The sequence below is a fragment of the Trachemys scripta genome, chromosome 2 (assembly GCF_013100865.1).
Source record: "Trachemys scripta elegans isolate TJP31775 chromosome 2, CAS_Tse_1.0, whole genome shotgun sequence".
Classification (NCBI taxonomy): domain Eukaryota; kingdom Metazoa; phylum Chordata; order Testudines; family Emydidae; genus Trachemys; species Trachemys scripta.
Genome location: NC_048299.1, coordinates 189,304,665 through 189,329,680, shown reverse-complemented (window position 1 = coordinate 189,329,680; position 25,016 = coordinate 189,304,665). Strand labels below are relative to the sequence as shown.

The 25,016-nt window shown below is 40.6% G+C and overlaps 1 protein-coding gene across 2 annotated transcripts in view; it reads left to right on the top strand.

Moving 5' to 3' along the window:
* Window positions 1-16,270: 16,270 nt before the first annotated feature.
* The window catches only part of DOK6 (docking protein 6), a 400,728-nt gene continuing 391,982 nt past the window's right edge, over window positions 16,271-25,016 (top strand). For both annotated transcript variants that reach the window (XM_034762544.1, XM_034762545.1), the window contains exon 1: window positions 16,271-16,747. In XM_034762544.1, coding sequence (XP_034618435.1) covers window positions 16,682-16,747 — 66 coding nt within the window. In that variant the 5' untranslated portion in view covers window positions 16,271-16,681. The remainder of the gene's footprint in view (window positions 16,748-25,016) is intronic.

Genomic DNA, 25,016 nt, shown 5'->3' with positions numbered 1-25,016 from the left:
GAGGAAGCAGCCACCACCCTGAGAAAGAGGAAGTCATCACACTATGCATGGCCACAAGGAGGTGCCAAGCAGTGAACTGACCCTCTTTGCATCTCCTCACCACCAATGACAAACAATTGTGGGGTGACAGCCAGGGGTGCCTTAAGACTGTCCTCTTCGGGCCATTTCTTGTCAGACATTTGATAGCCCTCACAGGGCCATAGGCCAGAGTCCAGTGGAGTGGGAGGGCCTGGACTCCCCTACCAACCCCCCCACTGCAGTTTGAAGGGCCTAAACCCTGACCACTAGGCAATGAACCCCATGAACTATGGCCATCAACAAATGTATATAATGTATATAGTAACTTCGGTTTTACTTGTCATTCATTTTTGTGTTATCAATTTGGAATAGCCAATCAGACACCATCACTGCAACTTCCAGTCCACTGAGAGGCAGATACTTCAATTACTAAGAACAAATAGGCAAAGAAAGCACCTACTATGTTTCTGATAAAATGATTTCCTATTTTGAAATGTTAAGGTGAGTGTCCATAAGGTTTAATAAGTTTCAAATTTTCTACTCTTATCTGTATGTGTAGTTTTAATAGCTCAGTGGGTCTCAAATGTTTTATGTGGGACACCACTTTATAAGAATAAGAGCCTTTTTATGAGCCCCCACTTCCCCTCCTGATCTCACTACTTAGTTCTGTGGGGAGGGAAGGTTCATTCTACAGACTACCAGAAAGGGCTCATCAGACCATTGCTGGGCCATGTGCCACAGCTGCAGAACCATCTCATTAGCTGAATATAAAACCATAAGGCTAGCCTTTGCTTTTATCTGGGTAAAAAATTAAAGTAATGCTATCAGATAACCAGAGTATTTTCATTATAATAACTTCCTGTAGAATAAAAAATAAATACCTAAAATCAAGGATCAACTTCCTGTCCAAATTTAATATAAAGAGATGTTATCGCTAAAGTTAAAAAAAATTGAGAAGGAATTCTTCACTTTTTAATAGATATATTCTTCAGTAAAGTTCCATTAGAGACAACTTTAAAAAAATCTACTAAACTGAAACCTAGGCTATGTGAGTCTCCTGGATGAGACCCCTTATAAAAAAATAAAAAATATTTGTAAAGCATGCCATATAAAATCAATATCAGAGATTTTGTGGTGCATTATGACAGAAAATACATCTCACCTGTTGTAGAAATACATATATTGTCTGGACTGGAATAAAAGAGCCATTCTGTCCTAACAATATGACACAGAAGTTGAAGAACAACATGCCTAATTCAGGGGAAAGTCCCAATGGGTTTTAAATAACTTCTAGTGGTCAGGATCTCTCTTTTAGTAGCACAATGCCCCCTAATGTCACCCCAGGGTATTATATCATTACAGACTGAGCTAGAAGACACCTACTTGCTGGATACCCATCCCTACTTCCTGCATCTGCTAGGTTGTCCTAGATGGTCTTCTAGCATCCAAATAATGGCCATTCCTTCTTAGCTTATAAAATCTGACAAACTCAAAGCCCAAGGAGCCTTGGCTGCAGATGAAGTTGGACAGAAGAAATCCTTGCTTCTAAAATGTTAAGTGTTTTATCATCAGTGGGAGGATGTAATGTATATCTGAATTACTTGAGGGTGGGTACATGATGATTCATGACACATTTTAAGTCAGAATTGTATCTGTTCTAATAAAGTATGTGTGTGTTGTAACACCTATTTAAATCCTGGCATTTGGCAAAACAAACACACACACTTTTCCCCCTTAAGCAGCCATGCTAAATCTAATACTGAGATGATTTAATAATTTCATAATAATAATGCGCCAGATCATGCTCCCTAGGTACTTTAACTTATTTCCACCCTTCTTCACAGTAACTCAAGGTAATGATTAACCCTAGCAACTCCTGAGTCAGATCTGTGAAATGGAGATAATAATAATATTTGTGGGAAAGCTGAGGCACAGCAGAGCACTAAATGTTGTCATGTCCTCCAGCATTATTAATGAATCCTGACTTTTTACTCCATCATGGTTATGTAATCATTTAGCCTATTGCCTGTACTTCTAATATGCTTGTGATCCAATGCTATACAAATTAACATGTAAATGTTTCAATCCATAATTTTGTTTCTTATTTTTTCCCATTAAAAACTCAGCATATTACTGAAGTGTCATCTTTCGGAAGAGATGAAACCAAGATCTGACCAATAATAGTCATTATAGTCCAAATTGTGAAATTCTTGCACTAGTGAGCAGTTAGTCAGATGAGTATTGCCATTGAAATCAAGGGGTCTACTTGCATGAGTAAGCCTTTAATTATATAAGAGCTGTGACCAGGTGTCTGAGATGGACCACATTGAAAACGCCACACTGAGGGAAGACTGCAAGAAATAGGGCAGACGATCCCCAAAACTGGTTGTTTATTCTATAATTAGATTCACCCAACCAGTAACAAAAGACCTGCTGGTTAACCAGCGTGGTGCTACAGAAGCCAAACTCAGTCCCCTCTATGCATTCCAGCCTTTGCGTCCCATTCAGACGAACGGATCTAGTATAATGAGAGGTTACAGAAAACCCAATTCACCATATGTGAGGTTCTACTTCTTCTTTCATATGGCTGGTGTAGAGCAGCAACTACAATTTTACCTGAAGTTGATTGAGCTAAATGGCTACATCAGGAGTAGCAGAATTTATTGCAGTAATGCCTCCTTCATATTTATAAATTGGGCAGTAGGTAGGGATATGTTTGATGGTCTGTCATTGGGAACCACACTCACACACTGGGGAGTCCTTGATTTTCCATTTGTGCATTAGATATCTGCATCTACCATGGTTGGTTAGAATTCGGTTCAGAGTTGACCAAGATGACCATGGAAGATCAAACCCAGAAACCTTCTGCGTGGGATCTGATGTGTGAGGCTCTACTAACCCAAAGGATCAGACACTTACCCCCAGGTCAATATGTATCTCAGATCTTACCCAAATATCACACTCAGTCATTCCTTTGTAAACTAACTGAAGATTTTATTAATGATTAATAGACCATATACATACAAATGATTGCAAAGTCCTTATATCAGGTTTGTAGCAGTGATGGAATAGACTGCTGGCTTGCAAAAGACTCTCTGGTAACTTCCAAAGACTGGAAGGTCCTCAGTCCATAGTTCAAAATACTCCTTTTAGTTGTAAATCCACAGTCCAGAGAATTGAAGCAGGAAATGAGCAAAATGGAGCTGTCTCAAGTGTCATATCCTTTGCCATATGTATGGAAATTTACTGTCCCAGACAAAGCCCACAGCCCCTGTGTATGGGAAGTTATTGACCCATGATGGAGTCTAGGGTCACATGTCCTTAAATGCTTTGCTGACTGACAGGATAGCCATTGCCCATATTCTTTCTGAGACATTCCCAGGAAAGGCTTATTGGGCAGGATGGGTTTCCTCAATGGCCTATTGTGAGCTGAGTGTCCTTAATGGGCCATCAACACATAACTGTCCAGCTATCTGGGGGGGTGTCACCCTGACATACAACACGTTTGAGCTACAGATATATAGCCAATATTTATAAGACTCTCTGGTAACTTCAGATACAATGATACATGGATTTAATCAGGATAATCATATGTGATAGAATGTAACTTCTCCATTGACCCCTTACATGATACATTATATAAAAATTGTTGCAACTGTATAACAGTGGTAGCAACACTGATACAAATGGTCATTTTCAATCATACAGTATCACTAGGGTTCATAGCCTAGCCCTAAAAAGCCAGTGGCATTTTCTCCCGTATTAAGGATATTAGTACCACCGTCCTTAATTTGATATGTTGTGTCAACCTCCAATGGAAGCACACCCCTAAGCAATGCATTTAAGCCAACCAAACCTCAGGTGTAGACATCACTAGGTTGACAGGAGAACTCATCCATCATGCTAACTACACTTCTCAGGGAGATGGAGTACCTACACCAATGGGAGAAGCATTTTGAATGTAGACAACCCTTGGTTTGAGTGTTCAAATGGCTAGAAATAAAGTTATCCAAGAATGTCACCCTAACTTATTTTGTTGCATGAGCTAGCATTGTTTTGTTGTCTGTTAATACCTAGGTATGAGCTCCTAGAGGATTCTGAAACTAAGGGAGGTATTGATTATATTAAATCTTATTTACTCATAAGGATTTTTTTTTCCCTTAAAGCATCCCACACTGGTTTGGAGGACTCTGTGTCCATAAAGCTGGAAAAGCTAGGGAGAAAGGAGCATTTAAAGTTTAGCATTTCATTTGATCACCATTTTAGACAAACTCATGCTGCTTCTTATGATGCAATTACTCTGGAATCCCAAGTCTTCTGAGATTTCATACTTGTCAAAATAGAACGGAAATACAAGGTTGCCATTATGAATACCGATAGGTGAATCTACCAATGACCATAAAAGCTTGCTACCGTGGCTTAGGGTGACCATATGTCCCTTTTTTAAGCCCTGTCTTCACTGTCCCCACTTTTTTTTTTCAAAAGGAGGCATTTGTCCCATTTGCTGTTGCTGACTTGATCAGTTGGCAAGAGGAAATGGGACAAATGCCCACTTTTGTCAAAAAAGTGGGGTGCAGTGTGGAGGAACATGCAGGGGTGGGGGGATGAGTGGAGATGCCAGTTTCAAGCTGGGGAGGGGGGGGGGGGGAATCCAGCAAGGGGTGACTGCCTCATGTCAGGGCGGGGGGCTCGGTGAGTGGCTGGGGGTGTCCCATTTTTTCTTTGGGAAATATGGTCATCCTATGTGTGGCTTCAATTGTGATAATGTTTTTGCTGTCACCATTGCTTCTTGGCAATGTGACATCCTTTGTTTGTCACTGACCTTGAGAATATTTTGGCAAAGAGTTCACTGTGAATCCCAGAAGCTGTTTTTATTTTAACTAAATTTAAAATATAAAATGTTTAAAAAGCCCTGATGGGGTCAGGGCTGTGAAAAGAGGAGAGTTCCTTCAGCAACTGGAAAAGGACAGGTCCAATGACCTTGGCCTTAAAAAAAAAATGATGTATTAAAATGTGCTAAAGCTTTATTATAAAAACATATGTAGTTCTTGTGTCTTTAGGTGCCTTTTGCTCTCCACTAGGAAGTCTGTTTCATATTAAAAGTGTGTATATATAAGAAAACAGGAAAGAAATATTTCCAGAAAATTAAATGAAATGTCAAAATAAAAGATCCATTTTTTAACATTAAGAGACTCCAGGGGCTGATTTACTTACAGATTAATGCACTTCTTGGGAAAACAGCCTTGAACCTAACAGTGCACCAGAGGCATATGTTAATGATCTAGTAAAACACATCCTGTTGTGTCTTGTGGTTAGAAAGATAATGCAGTGCACACATCTTCCTCAGAATTTAAGGGATGTGTTGACCTTGAAAGCCAATGTATTATATTTCTTTTAAAAATTAACAGTAATAGTGTTCTTCTTATCCTGTAATCAGCTGCTGTGCTACTTTTTAGAGACTCATGCCTTTGAGAGAACATTGAAGTGCTTGAAATTCATTTAGACACTCAATACATATTTTACAATGAAAAAGAAAGTGATTTTTCACCCTAGAACATAATGCTTTACATATTCAGGGCCTGAGTCTGGAAGGTGGTGTGTGGGTTGGGTTGGGCGGGGGGAGGAGGCTTTGGAGTGGGGAAGGAGACTTTGAAGGCTCAGCCCAGATTTGTATGCTTTTTTTTTAATTAGGTCTTGGTCTTTTAAGGCCATTGATCCTGGGAACTGTAGTCCTTAGAGGGATCATGTGACTGCAGGCTGGCCATAAAAGGGGCAACTTTCCTCCTAGTAGAGATCAGGAGTCTGTGTGTAGGAGCTGCTCTCTGGTTATTCTCCATTGTAGAAAGTGGAGCTCTGGACTACAGAGAGCTGCAGTCAATGCTGTGCTGTGATGTTTGTTGCAGCTTTCTGAGACTAAATAAGGAGAATGGCACAGGAAAGGCCTGGTAAGAATCTTGTTGCAGAGAGAGATTTGAGGAGAGCAGCAGCTTGGTTAAAGATTAAGCCCTTCAGAGTCATGGGTCTGTGCTAGCATTGGCATGATTCCCTGCTGAGAAGAAACCAAGAGAAGGAGTTGATGAAAGCCTCTTAAGAGACAACCTGGGAAAAAACAACAGCCAAGGATCTGGAGTGAGACAGATGGGTTTCCCTGTGGGATGTGAGCTGGGAAACTGACCAACAACACTGACAACCCTTGTCTTCTGCTTGATCTTTTGATTTCTGTCATCCTGTTCACCTACCACAGCCCAGTGGCCAGCTCTACACTAAAAAATTGTGCTGGCATAGCTATGTCAGCTAGGAGAGTGGAAAATTCACACCCCCGCAGTGACATAGCTATACCACCAGAACCCCCAGTGTACATGCAACTAAACTGACAGAAGAGGGTTTCTGTTGGCTTAGCTAATGTTTTTGGGGGTGGTGGGATTACTATGTCACCAAAAGAATTTCTTCTGTTGGCCTGTGCAGCATCTATGCTACAGGGCTGTGCAGGCATAGGTTCTGCAGCGTAGACATAGCCACAACTCACAGGCAGCAGACACCTGTCTGTGTCACTGAGGTTGGGGCCTGGTGTACTCGTAAAAATTAGATTGCCCTAGCTGCGTCGCTGTGGGCTGTGAAAAGTTTTGTGCTCTGAGCGCTGTAGTTAGGTTGACCTAACCCCCTGTAAAGGCTGAACCAAAAACATTTTTTCCCCCAAAATTTTTGGTAAATTGAAAAGTAAAAAAAATTATTTAGGACCAAAGGAAACATTTAGTTTTGATTTTCATTGTCTTTTATGGGTTTTTTTTAATTAAAAAAAAGGACATCTCAAAACAGTTATTTTTAATCCAAAAATCGTTCTGTTTCAAAACTGTCCATTTTTTTAACCTTTTTGGATTTCTTTTTGTTTTTGCTTTTGTTTGTTTTACATGAACAATTCAGTGAAACAAACACAAATCCACAAAATGTTTGAGTGTCATCAAACCTGAATTTTTGGCCACAATTTTGCCCAGCTCTACTTGTAGATGTCGATGCTGTTCTAAACTCAGGCCTTGACAAATTAAACGATTTTCTGTTTGTTTTTTTAAAAGTGTATATATAAGAGCTGAGATAGAATATGCACAAGTCTATTTATTAGTTTAAATGAGACCCTGTTTTACTCTGATAAAAGTAGCTTAGTAAAATATGTGCTACTTATTATCATGCATAGGGAAAAGTTCCCATAACCTAAAGGGGTAACTAAACCTTCTCTAGCCCCCTCTTCATCAGAGACAGATGAGTGACTGCACATTTTATGGGAACTAAACAGGATAATCATCTCACAATTTGTTCATCAGTTCCACTCAAAAATTAAATGCATGTGTACACCCTGATGAGAGCAGAATAGACCTCCAACTGCACTGACATAATAGATAGAGATATAATGGTGAACTGCAGGGCTTTGTAACTTTTGTGGGACTGAGACACTCATTTTCACCTGCTGTTGTATGTCTGAGCACTAATGAGCCATGAGTATTGATGATATGATGACGCATATGTCACATTTAAATGCATAAATTGCTTGAAATTCATCATCAACAGCAACACTTTATTTTTCTGAGCAATTTATCTTGGAAGATAAAATAAAAGCAAATGTAAAAAGGTAAGATGAGCTAAAAAGCAATAAAGAACATTTTCCAAAACTGTATGAAAAACAAACTGTATCTAGGGCCACATGCTAATATGTGTTGTTGTAGTTAATATAGTGGGTCTGAGTCTCCAGTGCCTTCCGAGTTGTGTAGTCATTTCAACCTGTGCAAAATTAATACAACGTGAATGCAAAATGCTACTACCAGCGTGTGTGTGGAATTTGGATTTGATAGTGTCTTACACCTTTACATGGTGTAAATGACAATGTCATATGCAAGACAGTGCAGGTTCAGGTCAGCAGTATACAATAGTAATTTCTCTTGTTCTTGATTTTATTTTCTGTGTAACTAATCTGAAGATTTTTCTTTTTGTTTGTAGAAGACAAAGAAAGGACTTTACTGTCATCAAATTGCTCTGAGTGTCATTGGTGGTTCTTTTAGGCTTTCTCAAAAAAGGGTCTATGTGCTGAAGAAAAACTCCAGACTTGTTTCATATCTCCTGATTGTGGCTAGCTACTCCTTAGGGCTCTGATCCAAAGACCACTAAATCAATGGAAGTCTTCAATAAGTATAGTTCAGTACTGAAACAAGAAAGATTTGCTAGATAATACTCCCTGGTTTAGGAGAGTCTGAAAGATGTTTCTTATGAAAACAGTCACCAATAATTAAAATAAATAGGCCCTGGTGATTTTTATATGGACTGGCTTCCCTTCCAAGAATAAGAACAAAATATTATTTCAGGAACATCCAGAAACCCAGACAAATAAAAATGCTTCACTTAATTATGAAAAGCTTACTGTTTTAGTGATACAGCAGTAGGTTCCATATTTTTTCACACCTTCAGCTTTTATTCCTATTTGTCATATGTTTGTATGTGTGTTCCTTACTGAAACTTTATCTCATTATTTTTTGTTTTCATAGCAGTTGAGGAATGCTGCATGGCATTTATACTTTTCATCAAATAACTAACTAGCTCTAGGGTGACCAGACAGCAAGTGTGAAAAATCGGGATGGGGGTGGGGTAATAGGAGCCTATATAAGAAAAAGACCCCAAAATCGGTACTGTCCCTATAAAATTAGGACATCTGGTCACCCTAACTAGCTCCAAAATAAAAACCTCCCCTAGGGTTTTCACAGCTTCCTCTCATTTGAATGCTTCTACCAGTCTCTCCCTAGATACTGTAACTCTTATTTGGTTTTGTTTTTGTTTGTTTGACTTGTGGAAGGACAGTACTACCAGTAGTTTGGTAATGCCAACCATCTCAAGGGCAAATGTGGAGAAAGAACATGTGTGAGGAGCAGGATCTTCAGTTTTCCTGCCCTAATAAGGAGTGCTCCACAAAATGAGGAATGCTTGGGAGGCATTCTGCTGCACAGTACTTATGGGTATTCAACTATACAGCATAGTTCTAGTCCTGAGTCTCCCCAAATTCTTAACTACCACACAATTGGTCTCCCCCCCGGTTCATCACCTCCAAAGGCATGAAACCAGATCCCCAGATGCTAGTTTGCTTTTGCATGTAATCTCCACACAGTTTTCATACCAGAGATCTGCTTCAGGTTAAAATTAAAAAAAAAAAAAAAAGGTTTATTTAATAGAAAAATCGCAGATTCAAAGATGAAATAACAAGGGAAGCAAACATACAAGTTATACAGAAAATAAACCTATAGCCACAACCTCAGGCTTTACACTTTCAGATTAGATAAAAATTCCTTTTCTAATACAAGTTACCTATTGCCTTTGAACTGTTTCCCATCATAGAGAGGATCCAGTATTTCAAGGACAGCACCTGCCAATTGACTGTTGCTCAGTTTCTAAATGAAGTCCTCAGTTTCATGCCTCCTTTTTAAAAGGATTTTTTTTTTCTTCGGGCATTGTGACTCAAGTTTATTCAGGGTGGGGAAATTCTAGCCAGCATGTCTCATTGTCTTCCCATTAACTCTAATGGCCCCTCATTTGTCTTTTCCTGGATTATACAATGTTTGCTGCTTGGAGCTAGTCTTGCCTGATTGGGGAGGCAGCCCCTCCCTGCCTGACTGCACCACAAATTACGAACACAGTTTTCTATATGCACAAATACATAAATTCATAACTGCAGTCTGTATACATATCTAATGATGAGCATTAAGTTTAGAACATTATAAGCTTTCATAAAAGTCCTTACCTGACATATTTTTATTGCACATCATATTATTCAACCAGTTGATTCAAGTGCTTATTCTTTGGCATTCATACCCTGTTATCCTCCAGGTGTCTGGACCCTGATTGTCACATCTTCAAGAAAAAAGACTGACTTGAAAAAATTATTGGGTCTTGACATGTAGAGTTCAGAGTGATGGAGGGAAAATAAAAGGAAAACTTTTCTTTCCTACATCAATCTCTGAAAAATCTCAAATATATTGCAAATCATATATCAAATATTGTTATCTCATCTCTGAACAGACTAACCACATTCCCACTTAATTAAAACAGCCATATTATAAAGGAGAAAGCTCAGAGGCTGATAAGGAACAAGATTCAAACAGAAAGAGAGAATACTAGCATCCCTGTAATGAAGGATGATAGGCAAGTAACAATGTATCTGACAGTCAAAAATGATCAATTCAGAAATTTCTGCCAAATCATTTTAATCTTCCAAAAATGCATTTATTGCTCAAAACTGATAGTTTCATGGAAAACAGTATTTTCATACCCCTGTCTTTGGAACAAAAGAATATTTAAGTGTCCAGATCTGTACAACTAAATTGAGGCTGTCATAAAAGAAATGCTGTCAACTAATTCACCAGGCATTGATGGATTTCTGGCTGATTTTTATAAACCATTCACAAAACAGCTATCCCCATTGACCACAGATTACATATATACACATTCCACAGAAGAGATTTATACCACTGGCTCTGTACTTAGCGACATGACAACAGTAAAGAGTTTCCATTACAAGTCTTCTTTTGGACCCCCCCCCCTACAAATTTGTGTACACCTCAAAAACCCCAGACAAAACAGTTCTTTCTTTGGACTGAAACTTCTTGTCCTTCATTTCTTATTGGAGAAGAATGTTTTTGGAATATTCGAACTAAACTGAAACAATCTTTCAAACAGCCTGGGTTTAGAAAAATTTCTGCTTGTTCAGTTGAATAAAATTATACTATCTTTTTTTTTGGTCTAATTGCAACTCAAAAATGGCAAGCAATAAAAACATTCAAATTGATCTTATCAATTAGTCATCAGTGAGAACTGTCCTATAGGACCAAATTTTATTGGACAGCTGACAAAATTGAATCTCCAAATAAAATGTTATTGAATGTCAAAATTGTTAATGTTGAACCCGCTGTGAAGGTCTCCAGCTAGGATTGTTCATTTTGTGAGTTTCTTAGTGAAGGGTAGAAAAAGTTCAGTTGTCTGCTAGCTAGAGGTACATTTATGACTTAAAATTGTGCTCTGACATAGGATCACCTCCTGTTTAGAAACATAGCTTTGTGCTGTCGGACTGTATAACTTCTGAAGTGACCATGAAAGCATAACCCTTTCAAGTCCCTGCTCACAAAAAAATATAAGACTCATACAAGCTCCAGTGGTACTCATGGAGTATATCTACCCTATAAAATTTGGTACTTGTTTTTTTAGCATCCATGCAGATACACCACTATTAGCAATGGTGAAGCAACAGTGCAGATTGGGCTCAGGTGTTCTTCAGCATCATGGCATGAAAGCAGATTGTCATGATATGGTGATTAAAACATCTGAGTTCAGTCTACCCTGGTGCTTACAATTCCTGGAAAGTTGGTACAAAATTTTGTTTTATAGGGAATGATGAAATATTGCCATTATGGAAGTTACAAGCTTCTCTAGCATTAATGGCAGGTCAATGGGAGAGACTCAAGGACCACATTTTAAAAGAGTGAAGGCACAAGTGTTACGATTGTGTATGCAACTATGCACAAGAAAGCTAGTTGTGTGTGTCAATGCATTGCGTATGAGTGCTGCAAACTCTGTTAGGATAATTATAACTGTAGAGTTTTGTAGTAACTTTTATTTAAAAAAATAGAATACACATGGAATTTACTAGCTAATCATTACTTTTTGTTTCCCATATAGCACCCTGATAAGAGATGGTCTTCACTGTTTTGACAATTTTTGTAATAGAAATTCATAACCCATTTAAGTTCACATAAATATAGTAAAAAAACAGGCAGACATGGAGCAGGATGGTAGGGACATGAATGATTCACTGATTTTTTTTTAAAACAGACAAACAAGGAAATATGTAAAAAATCTTGAGAGAGTTGAGGGTGAAGCTTATAATTTATTTTTATTGTTCAATTATAGTTAACTTAAAAAAATTAAAAAGTTAGAACCTCAGAAAACTTGCACTTAAGATTCCAACACAACCTGAATGCTATCTCTCGCCCATTATTGCTGAAGACATATTTATCCCTGCTTACTCACTGCTTTTCCATGAATGGAACACAGATCTTTACTGTTCCCACAAAAACTCTCTATACAGTGGTATAAGGCATAGGGATGCCTCTGAATACTTTGTGAGTCTTCTTGTGGTGCACAGGGTTTTATATGTTTTAGAAGATGCCAGAAACCAGTCAGAGGGATCGTATGTTTATAGCTAGGCTTTGCATGTTTGTGTACATTAGTCAATACAGTTATTAAGATATCTCCATGTGGTTTCTTCATATTGTTATTGTGGTAAAAAAGCAAAAGAAACAAGTGGCCCTTGATCTTCAAAACCACAAAGAGGAGATATCTGACCCCTCACTACTCCACCCTCCTGAAAAAAGCCTGAGATTACATCTCACATTTTAATAATCACAAATAGTCCAAGGTCAACCATCTCTCTGCCATTCATCATCCAGTATAAATCACAGGACTCCAATGAATCCCCACTCAACCTTCTGATACAAGTCAAAAACACCCTCTTGTGGGTACAAGTTAGAGACTTATCCTGTCTACCCTATACTTTGTGAGGAAATACAGGTTTTGCAGTGTAGCCTAGTGAGCCTGTAATACACATGAATGCAAATTTGGGTGGAATAAATGGCTGTAGCTCTTTCGTTTGGTGCACCCAGAAGACAATATTGTTATATTTCACCTTCTCAACATAGCAGACTTATGTTCATGGCAATTGGTAGTTTGTGCAGGATGGCAGGCAAGGGGGTACAGCAACTAGGCAGCTGTTAAACCTAATTGTCAATGTAATAGCTTTCAAAACATTAGCTTTTTAAATTAGCTATTTAGTCATGTCAATATTGTCTTTAAGGGAAATATATTTTCAACCTTAGCACTATCATTCAGAAGTTTGTTGTTTGTTTTAATCTGAGAATGCTGAAGAACCTGAAAGTGTGTTTGGAGACAATCATCCAGTGTTACTACTGAATGTTAACTTTCAGATGCCTGCTAAACTTGTACCTGCAACTCTGTTCTAGAGTTAACCAGTAAGGGTGGGGAGGGAAGAACACAACTTCACTCCTCTGTTAAAAGCAGATGGAGAGCTCCCTCTCCTTTCTGGCTCATATAGGGAGAGGTGTCCATCCTGTTTCAAGCTGATTTAAACTACTGGATATAACCATGGTATTCCTTAATCATTCATGAGTTCATATGGGATTTATAACAGCAGATTTGAAACATACAATACCAGGAAAATCATTCATATTATGCACCAGACAGAGCATAACAGTGTTTCACCAAGACGAGCAGGCTTTTGACCGAGGTGAGTGGCAATACCTGTTGTTTATCTGAAAAATATTTGGATTTGGTCCCAACGATACTGAATGGGTCAGGGATTTACCACTCCTGATAGTGCTCACTTTCATCTAGGGACAAAGGACCTGTTTTATTTGTGCTTTGGAAGCTGATGGCATTGGTATGTTTTGAAGCAGTTCTGACAAAGAATACTGTTCTGCTACCAGACCACTCTCTGGATGGACTTTCTAAGGGCCCGTTTACACAGATAATTAGTATGCAACAAGGTTGAGTTAAATATACAGTGCTTTAACCTGCTGAGTACTAAGGGACCATGTGGACCTTGCTGCTGTGCCATAAAAGTCCTTTAGTGTATTTTGCACACTGCTCTTTCAAATATCAGTGGATGTTTTCTGTAATTTAAACAACTGCTAGTCTCATTTTGGTCAAACCCTCTATTTAATGTGTCCTAAGGCATCTTGAAAACACTTCTATCAATAAACAAATTCCATTTTTTTTCTTGAGTCATGGAATATTTTGATATGAAATAACCCCAAATTTAAAATTAGGAAAGAAATATCCTTGTATCTAGAGTTGGAGAACAAAGTTATACTATCTCTTGGTCATTTTATTATAAATAGCCACAAGCTATATCTGTCTATATGACAAATATTTCTCTCCATCTCTCGCTCATCTTATCTACCAAGAACAACTGCTTGATTAGATAAATGCTTTTGATTGGATGGAAATAATGCAGATGTTATACTGCTAGAAGCCAGTGTCGAGGAAAGTTTAGGGAGAGTTAAACTCTCACCTCACTTATCTGTTAACAAATAAAGTTTAAATTAAACAGGAAAAAAAGATGAAATTGGAAGTTGAGTGAGAATATTCCTTCCCTAGCATGTGGAAAATTTCAAACTCACTAGGATCTGATCCAAAGCCTACTATTGTCAGTGGATCAGACTGTTAATGCTCAGTCTTTTCCTAAAATAGGGTACTAAACCAAGATAATTGGATGCAAGTCTAGACTTTCAGATGAGTTTAAAATAAATCTGGAGTTCCAGACACATCAAGCCTTATATTTTAATCCACTTATTATTCCTATATATTAATATAAAATATATATTGAAATGACATAGCCTTTTCTCTTAACTCCATCTCCAAAGCTTTGAAATCTATTTTCCAGATTTTGATCAGTCTCCATCTTTTCCTTATGTGCTTAAAGGTGTATTTCTAGATGTAACTCTAGAGAGTTTTACTGGAAAGTACAACTTGCCAAAAGGTTGGCCAATCTAAATATTATTATTTCAGAGAAGAAACTCACTTAATGGGAGAAACAATAAAATATAATATTATAATTTTAATGTCCTGTACATTAACATTTCTTACTGAGACTGATATGAAAACCACTTAAAATAGAAAAGAGAAATTATGGAAAAGTGTACTTTTGATCTCACCTCAAAAGCACACTTTAAATCTGTAATATATATGTACAGCATATATTGCAAATTCTTCATAAATAACGCTTCAGGGGTCAATGGTGCAATTTGACTGAGAACAGCAATTTTTTAGTAAAAAAGTCATGAAACTTTCGTTAAGCCTATCATAAACCTCTAACTTTCATATAAAATATTCTAAAAAAATTATTTTTTACAATCTGCTAATGATGTGTCTCTTACCTCTATAGTTTGGCTTTGTGGAGCAGGCTAAATCACCTGTCTACCCTGGGTTTGCACATACTTAAAACAAACAAGTAAATCAATCAGAGTTGTATTTCCTGGTGTCTTCAAAACATAATCTAGCATTCGTGCAGAATCATTCTTTGCTAGATCTGCCTTAAGGAGCATTATAATTAAAGACATGCTTATCACTGCTGAGGGTATAGTACTATGTGTGTGGCACAATGTAAAGTTCCATTTCTCAAGCTCAAAGGAGCTTGTACTTTATTTTTTTGTTGATTGTTCAAAATGTTTGTTTTATTGATGTAATACTCTAGAGTGTTTGGCAATGGGATCTAGTGTGCATTCCTGAATGACTTAAAAAGAAGAGTCCAGACTTTCTTTATGCCTATGTGTAAATCACTCATGCCTGAACTTTTAACATCATATGTGCATGATCCGCAAACAAACACACACCTGAGTCACTTTAAACTAAATATCTGAGCTTTTCAAATCATTTTAGCCATACAGGTTATACACTTGTTTCATTTCAGTGGGTGTTCTTGTGGCTAAATGGCCTGGCTGGGTTGGAAACTCTCAACCAAAGAGCCTGATATTGAATAAAGTTTCTCTTGCCTGTCAGTGTTTGCAGGATCTAGTCCTCTCACAAGTGTACCCAACACTTTTTGGTGCATGTCAATTCAGACATGACTTTGTCCACATGAAAACATACAGGGATTGTGCCTACCAGGGTATGCACATGTGCCCTGGTCAAGTGTAAAAATCCTTAAGCAGCTGCCACAGTCTCAGAATGGACCATTATAGTTATTTATTGAAATGACAGTTGCACTTATTGTGCTAGGCACAGTACAAACATAGGAGGGATGATCTCTGCCTTCAACAGTCACAGCCCAACTGGACGAGCCCGAGGGAAGGCCGAGGATTATTTCCCTTACTACGTTTTTAAGAGGCAAAATTAGACCCTTGCCCTCCTCTTCCCTCCGCTACCCGAGCCAGGAAATCCGTGCTATTCCCCTGGGTCACAAAAAGGGCTGGCTGAGCCGAGGGCATAAACTCCCCGAGCATCTTTTCCCGGGAGCGTGGGCAGCAGCGGAGGTGGAGCGTGCCTGGCTGAGGTGCGGGGAAGAGAGCCTGGAGGTGGGACCGGCAGATGGTGCCTTCCCCTCCTCCCCTGGCTGCTGAGGTGTGAGGAGGCGGCCCGGAGCCGGTGCCCACCCTCCCCCTCGCAGCGCAGGCGGATGGTGCGGTCCGGACAGCTGTGGCGCTACCGCCGAGTGATGCGGGAGGGCGGCTTCTGTGCCGGTGGCGGCGACAGCAGCAGGGGAGGGGGAAGCAAACAGCTGGCGGAAGAGCGAGGAGCGGGTCTCAGCTCCAGGCAGTAGCAGCGGCCGCCGCTTCCCCCTTTCTCTCCATCTCCCCGCTGCTGGAGCAGAGCCGCTCGCTCTCCCCCCTCGCCGCCGCCGCTCCAGGGGCTCCGGGGCTGAGCGCAGCGCCCTGCGGGAGGAGCGGGCTGCAGCCGGGCAGCGCGAGCCAGGCGGGAGCGGGGAGCAGCCCGGCTGCTGCTGCTGCCTGGATGCCAGAGGCTCCCCGGGAGCCGGCGGCCAGAGGCACCCCGGAAGAGCCGGAGGAGGAGGAGGAGGACGAGGCCCCCGGACTGCGAGCGGAGGAAGCAGGCACCGTTGGCCATGGCCTCCAACTTTAACGATATCGTCAAGCAGGGCTACGTGAAAATCCGCAGCAGGAAGCTGGGGGTGAGCCGGTTGCTTTCTTTCCCCTTTCTCCGCTCCGGTCTTTCTCGCGCGCCTGTCCCTGGCACTTTCGGGGGGTCGGCAGGGAGGAGTGGGCACCCACTCACACCTCCTTGCACTGGCTGGCCAGGCAGCATGCTGGTGGGTGGGTGAGCAGGGCTTGCTCCCAGCTCCGCAGAGAGAGTGGCGGTGCTGGGGACGGTGGGGGGAGCAGGGACCTGCTGCTGCCTGGACTTTGCTTTCCCTTTACTTAGGTTGGAGGAGGGCGTTGCGTTGGCAGTATACCTTACAGCCAGTGTAAGGTATACCGCCCCAGTGAAGGCACCGTTTCTCCTATTTTCCTTGATTATTAGCCAAACAAGTCAATCGAGGTGATTGGGTTTTGTAATTTGATGGGAGCCTCTTTTTCTCTGTAGCGGTGTCTCAAGCTGGTGAGGAAATTTCCCTTTGGGCGTTTCTTCCTCCATCCACTCCCCGTTTAAAGCTTCCACTTGAACCAGAGTGGGGGAGGGGAAAGTGGGGCAGTCTCTGCAAACTTTGGGCAGAGATCCCCTTTCTCCTTTGGAGGTGGGATGGGTCCAACCGAAGGAAATGATGGAAAAACCCGAGATTTTTGAACGGCTCCACAGCAGCCTGGTAAACGAATTGAGGAAACAGCGAAGATTGATGCAGGAAGAATTATGGCGCGGGGCTGGAGGAGAGGCGCAAAGTAGCTGGTCTGGGGGGCTGGGAGGAGTGTGGGAAAATTGGGGGAGAGGAGAGTAACATCTCAATGGACAGACAGCGTGGACTGGAGGGGAATTGAAAGATTGACAGACACACTGGTTGATGGCCGTCAGTGTGTGCAAACATATATGCCAGTGGATAGGAAAAAGTGGCCGAAACAGTGTAACCCAAAGGGGTAGTCAGAGTCACTTTGAAGAGTGTACACTAGACAGGTAATGCTTACTCTGCTTGCCCATAAAAGCTTGCTCTGAAGGGCAGCGATACAGCGACCTAGACAGACAGAAACATCGATAGAACGGACAGAACTTTCCAAACTTCGGACACTTCTAAACGCTTCAGAACTTTGCTTTCTCTCTGTGTGTTTTGCGGGTGCTAGGGCAATGCGAATTGAAAGGCCCTAATGAACCCCAGCCGAAATCATGATTAGTTTGCTTTTGTTTGAATGCATGAGCCAGAAGAGCTTTTATGAATTTATTAGGAAGTTGTTCAGGGAGAAGAAATTGCCAGTTTACGGGAAACAGTGTGATTAGTCCCCAACCCAGGAGTTCCTTCAATTCCCACACGTCTTTGTAGACTGGCAGGTGTTTGGAGTAAAGGGGAAGGGGTTCAATTGGTAGCACCGGCGCTTGTTTGCTGCTGAGGAAGGCTCCTCCTGAGAACAAGGTGCAGACAACGTGCTGAGAAGGGGCAACAAATTCTGGTCTCTACTACCTGGTGCAATGAAGAATTAACTTCTCCATTAACTTCAGTGACGTGAGTTCGAATTCACACCCGAGTGACTCAGAGCAGAATCCCACTAGGTGCTTAGAAGAGACATTATAGTAGAGCTTCCCGCGTAATGGGCTGTTTAGCCAGGAAGGCAAAAGGAATTTAAACCAAGCAGGCGGTGTGTCACCTGGGGCAGCTGCGGAGCCGGGTCTGTATTAGGCAGGCAGTCCCAGCAGAGGGCAGGGAAGAAGGTGCAGTCTCAGGCTCCAGTTCTCATGTCAAGGGCTTTTTCTCGAAAGAATGAGCCGCGTTTCTCTATCATCATCGCCCTCACCCCAAAGCCAGATAAGGGAGAGGCCGTATGAAATCTGCAATTCTACAAGTAGCTGGGAGCTTATCGCAGAGCTAATATTTCTCTCTCGTCCCCTCGGATGCGATTCTTAGCTTGCAGACGCGGTGTACAGGACAATGGAAATAATCATAAATTGACCTTTTGGAACACTTTGCTGTCTTGACAGGGATGTTAGTTCCCAAAGGACACAGCAGAGTTTGGTTGGAATCCCACGTATAGCTGACTCCTGCAGCCTTCAGATGGGAAATTATTTTAAATCCAACGAGCAATGACGCCTCACCCCCCCCCCCATCATGATTTCCAGGGTCGAGCGTTAGTTTGTGTCAGAAAGCTATCTCTGAACCTTAGTGACGTCTGTTAACCCTTAGCTTCTGAGTCGGTAGTGGTATTACGGGGGCACGATCCAAAGCAATGGAAATATTGAATCCGGGTAGTATCACAGCACGTTAGGGCTCTTAATCGGAGGCAGAATTGTCCTGTTGACTTACCTTAGGAAAATAATTGGCCGTACCTCTAAATATGTACAAATTAAACAAAGAGTATATGCAGTAAACATACAATGGCTGCATATTAGCAGGCATCACACAAGGTTAATGTAAACGTCCACATGTGACATATATGAAGACAGTAATTTCATTATGGCATAACTTATATGGTTGAAGTTCTCCTTTTAGAGATGTAAATCTGATTTGTGGCTGATAACAATAGTGTGCTCTTCAGAACTAGACATTATTCATGGTAGCTTTCCTGTTGTGCTGCAGAAGGTAGAATAGACCAGCTAGTCTCTCTGGAAAATTGTCTCCTGTTGAAAAGATGTAGGGCGAGTTCAGATTGCACAACCTCAAGTACATGGTAGTATAAGCTTATATGTGGAAAGTAGGGATGCAGATGTGAGTAAACTAAATAATCACATATAATGTACAAATGCATATTATTGTGTAAAAATAGCATCAAAATTCATGAGAAGCTGTGGTTGAAATGTATGACTGTGTGTATATCTGTCTATAGCTAATCAGATTCCTGAATTTTCTAAATGAATGCAAATTTTATTCACAAAGTGAAACATTAAAGATTCAGGTTTCTTTCCTTATATAAAAGTATATTTCCAAATGAATGAGAGAGTCTGACTGTAGTATTTTACAGTTAAGCCTTAATAAAGTGAACTAAAGCCTGTCTTCCTGTAGGTGAATAAATCCTCTTTAAGGGATGTAATAGCATGAGTTTTCTCATCATCCAAGAAAATAAATAATGAAATAGAGGGTCTGTATGTTGGAACTTGTTGCCTAGATAATTCTGAAATATGTAAAGAGCATTTTATCTCATTTAAATAATGTAAGAAATATCCTATTCTTCTAAACTTTAAATACATTAATTTTCTATTATAATCTAAATTTTAAGAATGTTTTTCAGTGGACTGTAAAAGTAGATCAGAACTGGGAGAGCCCAGATGGCTAATGCCACTTTTAATGCCAAACCTGGACTATAAAGCGGCTTCTATCCTCTAGGCAGGTAGCCAATCCATTACAGAAGTTCTTCCAGTGCTTTTGCTATATTCAGTCTTGTTTTATGACTGAGTGAGCCCTGGCTGGGAACCAAACTAAAGATATTGTGATCTAACACAACCTGTGGAGTGACAGTCAGATGTTCAGGTGGGTGAAATAGTGCTACAGTACAAACAGAGAAAGTGTAATTCATATTTGAGAAACAAATCTTAGGTTTGGAATAAAATTTTGGTAGAGTATGTAGTTTCTGGAAACTAAAGCGAACTTATCCCGCCTCATGAATTTCACAATTCTTAGAAGAAAAATGTCTCTTTACGAATGCTTTATTATAAAATATGGTATATGTATCACTGTTTTATTAAAGTTATATTTTGGTTTAATTCTTAATGCCATGTAGTACATTTGGCTAATCCCTCCCTACATAGGAATATATTTGAATTTAGGTTTTGGTATAGGAAATTCTCCCTTCATTTAACGTTCTCAATAGCAGCATGCACTTTTAAGTTCTGATTGTTTTACAAGTTTATTCTACTCTTTTTCAGAGAAAGTAGGAGAATTATTATTCCTTACAATCAACACTGTAGCCAGGGGTTAACGATTTCATACCAAAATGCTTATTTCAAATCAAAGAAAGGGCCCAAGTCCCGATGGAAATAAATGACAAAACATCTTACCAGAATGAATAATGACTTGTCTCACTGTGGACCTACGTGATGTACTGATCATCTTTATTTTGTTGTCTTCCTCCCCACAACCAAGCACCAGTCTAACACTAGGCTTATGTCTTAATGGGTTTGTGTGTACTTTTTTGCCATCCAGCAATTTTCAGATTGACCCCATTGTGTACACTATTTCTTTATGCAGCTGGTAAAAATAGCTCCTTTTGATCCAGAATCGGAGACCATAATATCATAGAGAGAAACCTTACTTGCAATTCTGTTTTTGTCAAAATCTGTCAACTGCCACCATTGGGAATATAATTGAAGCTGCAGCAGAAATAGCAGGATGTGGAAGAAATTTACCCAACTCGTTTAACCCACCAAGAAGACTCTAGTTACTTTCATTGATTTAAAATTTTTTAAAAGGTACACAAAGTATTTTAGGATGTCCAGCAACTTGAAATACGGTCTGTGCATGAAAATATCCTAAACAAATGCACATCAATTGCAGTCTTTTATAAATATCTGAACTCCCACAAATTTGGAATCTGTAGTCAGTAAGGATAATTACAAGTATTTTTAATTAGAGATCTGGATTCCCAATGGCCTAAATATGAGTGTCTTTTCAACTCTCTAACATTACCACAGTGTTTGGTATTTTGCATTTCTCTAATATTACATAAAGGAAATACCTCATTCTGCAGCCGTTACATTTGACCCCTGTGACCCTCTTTTGAAATAACTTTAATTGTAATGTAGTGTGCTGTTCAGATTATAATAGGTCATTTGTGTAGTATGTAATAGGACTATGCTGCCTTTGTTCTTTTTGAATCTTTCATATTTGTGTTGCATTAAAATTCATATGACACAATTTTACACCATGCTAGTTGTTCTAAGAGGCTGCAACTTCCTTGTAAGAGACCGGAATCCTTTTATTGTCTTCTAATATCCTGAGCTGCAAAGATTTCATGCATTGTTGAAGTGCTGTTTCTAAGAAGGAAAACAATTTAATGTCACGTTAAATAGTCTAATTAAAAGGAGTATTGTATCACTTCTACAGTCTTGTTTTGATCCATTTCAACCGCTTTGGTCACAACTTTTATTTTATTTATTGCGCATTTTGACCATAATATAAAATAATTCTGTGTAATAGAAATTTTCATTGAGTTTGTGAATATATCCTGTTTGTGTTTCCACATGGTGAGCAGAATTATTTGCTGAGTGGTTCATTTTGTACTCTAATGCTGTTATCCAAAGAGAAAATTGTACCTGCCAGTCAGCCTTGATTGAGTAATAAATAACAGGTTGCTGTTAGCCCTTTAATGAAAAGTTTTATCATATAGCAAACTATTTTTAACCATGCTAGTAAATCATTACAGGTAGCTTTTCTGAAGATGAGTACTATGCTTTTCCTGCTGATTGATTGAAGACAGAGTTAGCATTATTGTGAACATGAACTAAGCTGCAGTCTGGGTTTCCTCTTGAAACTTTGCAGTAAATACCTTGCAAAATGTTAATATTTAAATTACAATCTCACTAAGAATAAGTCAAGAAAATGTGCAATGCTTTAGTTTATATTGATTGAGAACAAAAGCTCTGTTTAACTGGAGGGGTTATGATGGATGTAATGGGCATAATGGATGGTCTTTCACCTGGTTAGATTGTGGTAACTTATTATGAACAAAAGAAGCAACTTGGTAGTAGGTGGAATGGGCGGACTAGAATATTTTCTTTCCGTAGTTTACTCTATATTTTCTGTTACATTAGCTCAAGGTCTTTGAAGGAATTCACAATGGTGCCTATGATGTAGTCATCATCATTTGTGAAATAAACTCTGACTTATTTCAGTGCATGAAAACAATTAAGATGAGCGCTTTTAATATAATTTCTGTTTATAATGTGCTTTAATATTAACGAATCTTCAGACTCTCGGCATTCATAAGTCTAATTCTGTGTGAGGGAACTTCTATTATTGTCACACCACTTCAAGACAGTCTGAGATGTGGCATTAAAAGGATTTGACTATAATCTATTAAAGCATCTAGTAACATGTACTGTACAATCCTGACAGTATACTCTCTGATCACCAATAATTATACTTTTTTGTTATGAAGAAATTAAGTGCAAATGAGTCACTCTCTTATGCCTCCCCTTTTTTTTTGGTGCACTAGAGTTGTGTGAGTGAATTTGCAGAATTAAATGGTAGATGCATGGGATTTCCAATCAGCTCATTATGCACAGCCACAGTTTTGAACTCCAAATCTGTGATTTATTGACTGGACAAAATTGAGCAAAAACCTAGAGAGAAGCTTAGAATCCACTGTAAATAAAAAAACTCAGTGTTTCCAAGTGTTTGTTTAAACACACTATTTACATTCACGTTAAATACTTTGTGCTTGGCCTTAAGTGGCAGTTTCTCTCCTGAAGATTATGCACATTGCCTCCATGTTACTGCAGGTTATGGGAACTACAACATTTTCTCTCATGTGTAATACCATTGGTTTCAAAGGGATTACTCCTCATCTATGTAACGATTACTCATGGGAATAAGAGTTTGTGGAATTGAGCCCTTCACCATGCCAGTGATCAGACAATACATTTGTATTTGATTTTAGCCATTAGTATGCCTTTACTCTAAGTTAATGGCCCTACTTGTAGTTACCATATTTCCACAATCAAAAAAGAAGACACTGGGGGGGGGGAGCCCTGCCCTAGACCTGCCCCCACCCCCCCCCCCATCCCCTCCTTTCCACTTCCCACCCCCTGACTGCCCCCCTCAGAATCCCAACCCCCCCTGCTTCTTGTCCCCTGACTACTCCCTGTTGAGAACCCCGCACCCCTAGGATCCTACCTGTCTCCTGACTGCCCTGACCCTTATCCACTAGCATGGGTGGCAGGGTTGTAGAAATTTTGATGGTGTCCAGAACCCCCCCCACACCTTTCTAAGGCTCTGGGAGGTCGTCTGGGGTCCAGGTCCTGGGCTGGGGATTAGGGTGCAGGAGGGGTGCAGGGTGCAGGCTCTGGGATAGAGTTTGGGTGCTGGATGCAGGCTCCAGGCTGGGGCAGGGGATGGGTGTGCAGGAGCGGGTGAGGGGTGCAGGATCTGGGATGGAGTTTGGGGGTGGGAGGGGGTGCAGGCTTTGGGAGGGAGTTTGAGGGCAGGAGGGGGTGTGTGGGAAGGGGGGTGGGAGTTTGGGGATAGGAGGGGATGCAGGGGTGAGGGCTGTGGATCTGAGGATGTGGGGTTCATGATGCAGGAGGAGGCTCAGGGCTGGAGCAGAGGATTATGGTGCAGGGGGATGAGGGCTGGAGCTGAGGGGTTTGCGGCGTTGGAGAGGCTCAGGGCTAGGGTGGAAGGGCAGGGTAAGGGCAGCCTGTCTTCCCATTAGTGGATGGGGGATGCTAGGACTCAGGGGCAGCAGACAGCAGTTGCTGCTGGCTCTGGTAGTACAAGCAGGTTGGGGGGAGTTCACGGGGGGGGACGACGCGCGGAGGGGGCTGGCAGGTGGAGGGGCTGGGGACCCATCCAACACTTCCCCGCTCCTGGACTCCCCCCTCTGCCCCCCCCCACCAGACTCCCCTTACCATTCTGGCTCCACGTGTTTGCAAAACACGCTGCCCGGTGGGTCGGTTTGTGTGTTATACAGGGCTGCAGACAGAGGGAGGGGGGAGTAGGGGAGGGCTCTGGCTGCTGGAGGCCAATGGGAACAGCTCAATTGGCCCAGCCGCTCAATCAGCAGCTGCACTCTGCATGGAAGGGAGGGAGGCGAGGGAGAAAACCCCCCCGGATATTTTAACCTTGTTACCAGTTCCTCCCAGACAGCTATTTAGAGATGCAAAAGCCGGTCATGTCTGGGGAAATACAGACGGATGGTAACCCTAGCCCTACTGAGCTGTTAGTTAATGGTCTGTTGTTTTTGTCCTATTATGAGCATTAAGGGCCTGATTCACAGCCCATTGAATTCAGGTTAAATAATCCCATTGACTTCAGTGGTCTTCGGGCCAGGTCCTTAGAGGAAAATTAGTAAACTGCATACAATCTGAATTTTCTTGTTATATAAAAAATCCCTACAACCTGTACTCCTATGAATAGTCCTTCTCATGAATAATTGTGGCAGGATCATGCCTTGCTTGTTTATGATTGAACTGTATGATAATAAGTAATTGTGCACATCACATGTTCAAATAGTGAGTTGCTTCTGACCTTTCAAGAAATAATTCTTCTGTTTTAATTCATTCATACAGATTCTCACCTGTGCCTTAACAATGTTGTCTATTGGTTGCCTAGCAACAACAAATTTTTGCTCACATTAGTTACACTTTAG